General features: G+C 46.6%; 1 protein-coding gene and 1 long non-coding RNA gene across 6 annotated transcripts in view; one reads left to right on the forward strand and one right to left on the reverse strand.

Annotated features, from left to right (window-relative positions):
* The window catches only part of KLHL2 (kelch like family member 2), a 117,282-nt gene extending 115,585 nt beyond the window's left edge, over positions 1-1,697 (forward strand). For all 4 annotated transcript variants that reach the window (XM_062199366.1, XM_062199365.1, XM_062199368.1 and 1 more), the window contains one exon: positions 577-1,697. In XM_062199366.1, the coding sequence (XP_062055350.1) occupies positions 577-605 (29 nt within the window). In that variant the 3' untranslated portion in view covers positions 606-1,697. The remainder of the gene's footprint in view (positions 1-576) is intronic.
* Positions 1,698-1,959: 262 nt separating this feature from the next.
* Positions 1,960-7,820, reverse strand: LOC133765443 (uncharacterized). 2 transcript variants are annotated; one of them, XR_009866588.1, is made up of 4 exons: positions 7,732-7,820; positions 7,091-7,242; positions 6,808-6,922; positions 1,960-2,204 (listed from the first exon to the last, which is right to left on the reverse strand). It is a non-coding gene; the product is annotated as an uncharacterized LOC133765443 (long non-coding RNA). The 2 variants fall into 2 exon arrangements; XR_009866589.1 differs by lacking the exon at positions 6,808-6,922.
* Between the last annotated feature and the right edge of the window lie 235 nt (positions 7,821-8,055).

Below are 8,055 nucleotides of genomic sequence, written 5' to 3' on the forward strand. Positions count from 1 at the left end.
CAAAAGGGAAAAGACTAGTTCCGTATTAACTAGTCTGATGTATTCCTGGCTCATGACTAAACAGAGATTCCGCTTGTTGTTTAGATTAAAATGATAGTACTGACGCTGGTGCCATGGCTTAACAGGCTAATCCTCCGGCACACCTGGTTCTAGCCCCGGTCGGGGCACCGGATTCTGTCCCGGTTGCCCCTCTTCCAGGCCAGCTGTCTGCTGTGGCCCAGGAGTACAGTGGAGGATAGTTCAGGTCCTTGGGCCCTGCACCCGCATGGGAGACCAGGAGAAGCACCTGGCTCCTGGCTTCAGATCAGCGCAGTGCGCTGGCCGCAGCACGCGGGCCGCAGCGGCCACTGGAGGGAGAACCAACAGAAAAGGAAGACCTTTCTCTCTATCTCTCTCTCTCACTGTCCACTCTGCCTGTTAAAAAGAAAAAAAAATGATAGTACTGAAAGTTTAAGAGAGAGATGCTGAAGTTACGATGTGTTCAGTCCCTGTTGCTTGAGTAATAGAGAATTCAGTACTTTAAGATGCCAAATGCTGCCTGTGACGTCTGTTTGATTTCTTCGTCTCTTTGCTCAGGAGTCACAGTGATCGATAAACCATTATGAGCCCGAGATATCTTCGGCATATTTATACCTGAGAACCAGGCGGCACCAAGCATTTCTGAAGTGACTGAGAATCCAGCACTTCACTTGTAGCTGCACTTTGAGTCTCAGCAGAAGACGAGGTCATCTGCCTTTCTAGGCCTCGGTTACTGAAGATTATTTTTGGTAGAAGCACCGTGTAGGCTTTTTCTGCAATGAGCAGCAGCTGACTGAATTTTAATAAGAAACCTGGACTGCAGTACTCATTCTGTAGTCTTTAGACAACACTTGCTTTCCTAAAGACTAGTTCTTCTCGTCCTTGAATGACTATGGATTATTTTGTGAGGGAGGATAAAGTAATGTGTGCTCTTGTAAAATTAACTTTTATCTTTATTTCTTCTCCTGAAAATCTGTATACCTGGGAACTGAAAATCTTTGAACAGGTATTAAAATCTACGTAAGTATACAACCTAGTTGAGGGATAAAACTGTTTGCTTTTATAAAATATCTTTGATTACATGAATATAATAAATTGTGTGCATATAAATGTGTGTCTATAGGCTTTCCTTTAAATATGTTTGAAAAGATGTTTGAAACTTGATTATACTATTTATAATTGGCACAGTACTTTGAATTATGCCAGTACTACATTGTAAAACAGAGTTGTATTTTTTGATATTTAACAATGCTTAACACTTTAAAATGCCACTTCTGAGGAATGAACATGGTGTAACACACTTGAATATGTGTGATGCCAAACTTTTTTAAATAAAATATAAATTATGCTTATTTATTATTTTCTTTAGTTTAATCTTGGTCATGTTTTGGTGTGTATTTTTAATTTTTTTTCTTAAAGTAACACTTTGGCATGAACATTACTGCAGGTTTTTGATGAATATAATGAATGTATGGAATTCAACTGAATTTGCATGGTCTTAAGAAATTTTTTCTGTGTGTATAAATTTAGCTGCTATTAACAGAAGAAAGAGCTTTCTGTAAGTAGCCATTGTGCATTGATCAGATACAACTTTTCTGAGATATTCAATTAGTCTCACTTTAAAAAATGACCAAAACATGTCTTTATTGAATTATCTTTGAATAAAAGTTTGTATATTATTTGTTTCACAATGTCCTTGATTTTTATCTGTTTGGTTTGATATTAAGAAGGTTGCCTGTTCAGTTTGTATGTTCTTTTAAAATTTTGCATTTCCTAACTTCACAAATCCGTATTTTTAATGTGTGGTCAGAATTATCTATAAGGCAAGTCTATTATGTCAATAACTAGAGTCACTTAAAATTGTCCTTTAAGAAAATAGTAGCCACAGTCCCATCATAGGAAAGTCTCTCGAGGTTTAATGAAATTTAAACTCTGTTTTTTTTTTTTGTTTTTTTTTTTAGGTGTATTTATTTACTTGAAAGTCAGAATTACACAGAGAGAGAAGGAGAGGCACACCAAGAGAGAGGTCTTCCACCCACTGGTTCACTCCATAAATGGCTGCAATGGCCAGAGCTGGGCTGATCCAAAGCCAAGAGCCAGGAGCTTCTTCTTGGGTCTCCCATGTGGGTTCAGGGGCTCAAGGACTTGGGCCATCTTCTAGTGCTTTCCCAGGCCATTGCGGAGAACTAGATTGGAAATAGAGCAGCCAGGACTCAAACCAATGCCCATATGAGATGCCGGCACTGCAGGCAGTAGCTTTACCTGCTACGCCACAGTGCCAGCCCCAAACTCTGTATTTCTTGATCCCTGATATTGGCAGGATAAAAGATACATAGAAAACTATTAGCATTGGACCAAAAGTAAATCCAAAGGGAAAAAAATACCTTTTCTAAAGCGACTAAGAAATATGGTTTTGATACTAACTGAAAGGAATCATGGAGCTAGGAGTTGGGGAGTGAACTGAATAGATAACTAAGGTCATGGGAAAGGAAGGTATACTATAATGAATTTCCTAAGACAAGCTACTAATGAGCAAAACTAATTTTTAGTGCATAATTTTAGAGGCTGAGATTCCAAATGTCATAGTACAAACTTCATGGCATGGGCTGCCCCTTGGCTATATCATCTGATGTACAGATAGCAACGGTGGAGTATGAGCAGGAACAAGCAAGCAATTACATCTTAAAACAGCAGCAGAGAGCTAGGTGGTGCCAAGCTTGCTCCTTTTAGAACAACCCTCTTAGGAGTAACTCAAGGGATCATGTGAGAACTACCTTCTGAGAGTACATCCCCATGACCTAAGGATCCCCAACAAGTCCCTACCTCTAAGAAGTCCCATCACCTCCCAGTACTGCCAAGATGAGGACCAAGCTTCTAGCACTTGGGCCCTTAGGGGACACAAACCATATCCAAACCATAGCAGAAAAGGGGAGGAGGTGGTGATGGGACATTGTGGCAGGTACCTCAGAAGAATTTAAAAGGTTAACATTATATATTGCCAAAATGGTTGAAGATCAAGAAGAAAGATACTGGACTAGTCAGCTTTTCATTTTTTTAAAAGATTGATTGGTTGGTTGGTTGATTGATTTGAAAGGCAGCATTACAGAGAGAGAGCAGCAGAGAGAGAGAGGTCTTCCATCCGCTGGTTCACTCCCCAGATGGCCACAACGGCCGGAGCTGGCTTTTCATTATTTTTATTTCATTATTTTTATTAAAACACCTGGAAGAAGCCTCTTAGAAAGGTTTCTTTTGGCTTACAGTTTGGAGGCTCGCAGTCTAAAATTGGACAATCCCTTGGTCTGGTATCTGTTGAGAGTCGTGTGTGGTGGAACATTCATGAAGAGAGGGTGAGCCAGGAGGCAGACAGGGAACCCATTCTTCTTCCATGTCCCTGTGTTTCTTTATAAAGCTCTGTGACTTGGTCATGGGGTTCCACCCTAGCAACCTTATCCTACCAATCACTTCCCAAAGGTGGCCCCACCCTCAGGAAGCAGACCTGGGCCCTAGTCCATCAACCCTGAATCCATTAACCTTGGCATAAGACTTTCAGGCTTAAAGGTCTGAATGAGTCTGGAGAGACAAATGCTGTTTAAGCCATAACAGTTACCTCTGATAACATGTCTATTAAGTTAATAGGGATTGTTCAGATTTAAACACAGAATTGTATCAAATATTTAATAGAACTCTGCATTGTACATGAGAATATAAAGAATTTAATCAGAAAAGGCCTATGTCTCACTTGATGAACTTCTGCCTTGGTGTGGTCTCCAAGAACATCCATCGTCAGCAGAGATGCTGAGAGTCTGATGGACTTGGAGCACTGTTAGCTGTACTCTGACAACACAGAACTCCTCAGTGGCCAGATATGTTGTGGGCTTTGCCCCCTCACCAAGAAATTCTGCAACAGACACCGACTGGGCACCTAGCAATACAATTCTGATGCTACCTACCTTGACCTGATAGTGTTAAGTTGCAGGCTCAGGCCCATACACCTACTCCCACAGCAGATACTAATCACAGGTCCAGGCCACAGCTACTCTGACCAACTAGCTCCAAACCAGGATTCCCACAACTGTCTCCGTGGGATGGCTTAATTTTCTGGGACAGCTCCCAGAACTCAGAAAACACATTTGTTTACTGATTTATTCTCAGAAGTAGTATAAAGGATACATAAGGGGCTGGCACTGTGGAACAGTGGGTTACGCTTCAGCCTGCAATGCTGGCATCCTCTATGGGTGCCAATGGCTCCTCTGCTCCAGTTGCTCCACTCCTATACAGCTGATGTGCCTGGGAAGATGGCCCAAGTGCTTGGGCCAGTGCACCCATCTGGGACACCCAGAAGAAGCTCCATGCTCCTGGCTTCAGCCTGGCACAGCCCCAGCCATTGCAGCCATTTGGGTAGCGAATCAGTGAATAAAGATTTCTCCTCTCTAACTCTGCCTTTCAAATAAATAAATAAGTCTTTAAAAAATACAATACTAAAGGATACAGAAGAGGTGGATTGGGTGAGGTTTTGGGGCCAGGGGACACCCTCTCTGGGCATCCCACCCTCCCAGCACCTCCATGTGCTCATGGCCCAGAAGCCTGTCAATTCCTCTTCACCAGTTACATAGCTCTGTCTCCATCCCCTTCCCAGAGGTCTGTGGTGGGGTTGCAAGTGCCAACCCTTTAGTCATTGGCCCTTCTAGTGACTGTTGTCATTCTGAAAACTCTCAGGGCTCTTCCCTCAGCCACCATGAGCACAGACCCGAGTGTGCTCAGGAGGCTCCTCGTGGGTAACAATTTCCTATCAGGAAACTGAAAAGATTTTAGGAGAGGGAGAGGAACTCTGTAAGAGCAAACATTTCATATACCAGACCTCTAAACACCAATGCTCCATGAAACTATGAATCTACAATGTCTGTGAATCAAAGATTTATCTCAACATTTTTTAAGTTTTAAGATACTATAATCTCAGTCTATTAAGGTAACAAAGTATTAACTACTTAGCATGTCAAATGCCTCTTTAAAAAAAATGATTTTATTTATTTATTTGAGAGGTAGAATTACAGACAGGGAGAGGGAGAGACAGAGACAAAGGTCTTCCCTCTGTTGGTTCATCCCCCAAATGGCTGCAACAGCCGGAGCTGCTCCAATCAGGAGCCAGGGGCTCCTTCCTGGTCTCCCACGTGGGTGCAGGGGCCCAAGCACTTGGGCCATCCTCCATTGACCTTCCCAAGCCACAGCAGAGAGCTGGATCGGAAGAGGAACAGCCGGGACTAGAACCGGCGCCCACGTGGGATGGCAGTGCCACAGGCGGAGGATTAACCTACTGTGCCACGGCACCAGCCTGCCTCTTTGTCTTTTCTTTCTGAAGCTGTGTAATAGTTATAAAGTGTTTTGCCAAGGTATCAGTAGCTGTATTCCTAACTATGATTTCAGGGTCTTTGGACATAGTTCTCTTCTCCACACCATCTTTGTCTTTTCATCTTGGCTTGTTTTGTTAAAGCACTTAGAAGTGTTCCCACCTTGTTCTAGTTTATGAAAAAGAGGTCAAAAGTTAAGGCCAATAGGTGTCTCAGAGATGCTGGCTAGGAAGCATGCTGTATAGACTGCTACCAGACTTTAGTTAGTTCGTGCTGTGCTACATGAGTCCTTGTGTTTGCCATCTTTTTTTCATCCCAATTATTTGTAATCTCAGCTGCTGAAAGAGTTTGAAATTTATTTTATCAGTTGTACAGGGGTAGAATCACAATACATAGCAACGTGCTAAGACTGCATTGTTCCAGTGTGACCTAAGCAGATTGCCTCCCCCTCAGTTTTACAGTTGCCAGTACCTCATTGTGGAGAGGTGGCTACCTAGGAAAAGAGAACCATACCTTGAGTCAAGGTTCTGGGGTTCTCATCCTGGCTTCACCACCCTTGAAGGAATAAAGCAGTGTGGTCCATGTCACAAAGTTATGAGGTTTGAAAGAAATGACGCATGTTAATGTGCTTGAAGTACAGGGGGCTCTCAGTAATTGTAGCTGTTGTTACTCTCAGCCTGTCGGTATTTTCATTACAGGGAAATAAATGAGTTTGGCAAAGGCTGTGAAGAGGCTGCTAGGTGCCTCCCCGCTGAAACCCTACACTGCTAAAGACCCCATTTCCACCCTTGCAAGTTCAGCACAACCATTTTCCCATGATGGACCTGAGCCTCTTCCATCATGCAGATAACTCCATGATAAACACACAGATGCTGAGACCCCATGGGGCCTGCCCAGAGGTCCTCACACTATGAACTCCACCCAAACTCCATCCCGTTTAGACATTCAATTAGGGCACCACCGCCTACCCAGTAAAGGGAGTGACCCAGCTGGGGTGGTGGCCATTCTCATGAGGTTGCCCACACGCCTGTCCTGAGTGTGTACTATGTCTTTAATACTTGTAAGAAAAGAAAAAGTCCTGCCCCCATTCTTGCAGCTTATCTACCTTGCTTTGAATTCATCTCACAGTGAGACAAGAACTTGAAATAAATCCAGCTGGGGCTCCCCATGCCCCACAACAGGTTGTGCTGCAATATCTGTGTCTCCTTCCATCTCGAAATCTTCAAAGTTTAATACTATGACCGTCTACACACATACACCTGCTCTGATTTGGAAAATTATCTCTGCCGGGGTAGAATTCTCCCTCATTTATTGAACACCTCTTGTATTCCCGATGCTGTGTAAAAGGCCTTATTTATCTTAGTCAATACAACAAACTCTGAGATGTAGATTTTATCAAAATGCGCAATTTACTGAAGTCCTAGATAAGAGAGAAGTAACTTACCCAAGCGTACACTGCTAATAAATGACAAACCGGGTTAGCCTGACCTCACAGCGCACTCTTCGTGCTGCTTGACAAGCTTCCGGCCGGCGGCAGGTTTAGGCAAGGGCAGGGTGAGCTGCAGTGCAATCGGATACAGAATTGGAGCCAATAGGAGGGGGAGCTCTGGAGCCGGAGCGCCCAGCTAGGGAAGCCCGGAAGTGGGACCACCACTCAGGGGCCCCAGGCTGCCTGCTGCGAAGGGTGTGGGCCAGGAGGAGAGGTGGTTCTGGCAGTCAATACTCACATAACTCGCCTTCCCACACAGGCATCCCGAAGACAGCGGCCTGTCCCCTTCCTTCTCCTGCCCTGTGCCCTCCGTGCCGTACTGCACAGAGAATGGGTGTGCCAGACACAAGGGACGGTCACACCCAGTGTGGCCGATGGAGATCCCTGGACCTAGGAGGGACAAGTGTGAGGGGGGCTTCCTCCAGGAACTCACTCCTGATTGTTCCACCCGCTTACAGCAAAGCCACGGGAGTCGGCCGCGACAGCATGCTGTCTGCAGACACGCACAGACAGTGCCTTCGCGTGGGTTAAAACCCCAGCAGTGCGGGTAAAGCTGGGCAAAAGACAAGCAGGGCCGCTGCCCTGGCTGAAGCGGCCAGCCTGCGGCAGGGGAAGAGCTTTCCTGTTTGTGCAGGCAGGAGAGAGCCTGGAGCCCTGGGGAGAAGGTGGCAACCCGCGCCCCGGGGCCGCCTCCCACGTCGCGAGGCCAGGTGGGGTCAAGGCCTGAACGCCTGCAGGGCAGCCCCGGCGCCTCTGTCCCCTCCTCGGCTGCAAGGTGGGGAAAGCGGCCACGAGCTCGCTGAGCTGTGGAACCCGGCCCCACCCAGGGGTTCGGAGAGCCGGGACAAAGACCCACGTCCACGGCCGGACCGTACACACCGGCAAACAGACCGCAAACCAGGTACACTGCTGCCCCCTCCCCAGGCGTGGCGATGAGGCTTCCACACAGTTCACACCTGAGGTAAAAGCCCTGGGGCGGCGGCGGCGTGGCGCCCCCGACGAGCGCGCGTGGGCCGCGGTTGCCAGGGCGACTCCCGGCTCTCTGCGCCCGCCCCCTCACGCCGTCGCGCGGCCTCCCGCCTCCCCGCCTCCGGGCGCGCCGCGGCGCTCGCCACTGGCCGGGCCGCCCGGTCTCACTATCCTCACTCCATCCGCGGAGCCAATGGCTGGGGGGCGCCTGGGATTCGTTGCCGTGAGTCACAC

The sequence above is a fragment of the Lepus europaeus genome, chromosome 8 (assembly GCF_033115175.1).
Source record: "Lepus europaeus isolate LE1 chromosome 8, mLepTim1.pri, whole genome shotgun sequence".
Lineage (NCBI taxonomy): Eukaryota > Metazoa > Chordata > Mammalia > Lagomorpha > Leporidae > Lepus > Lepus europaeus.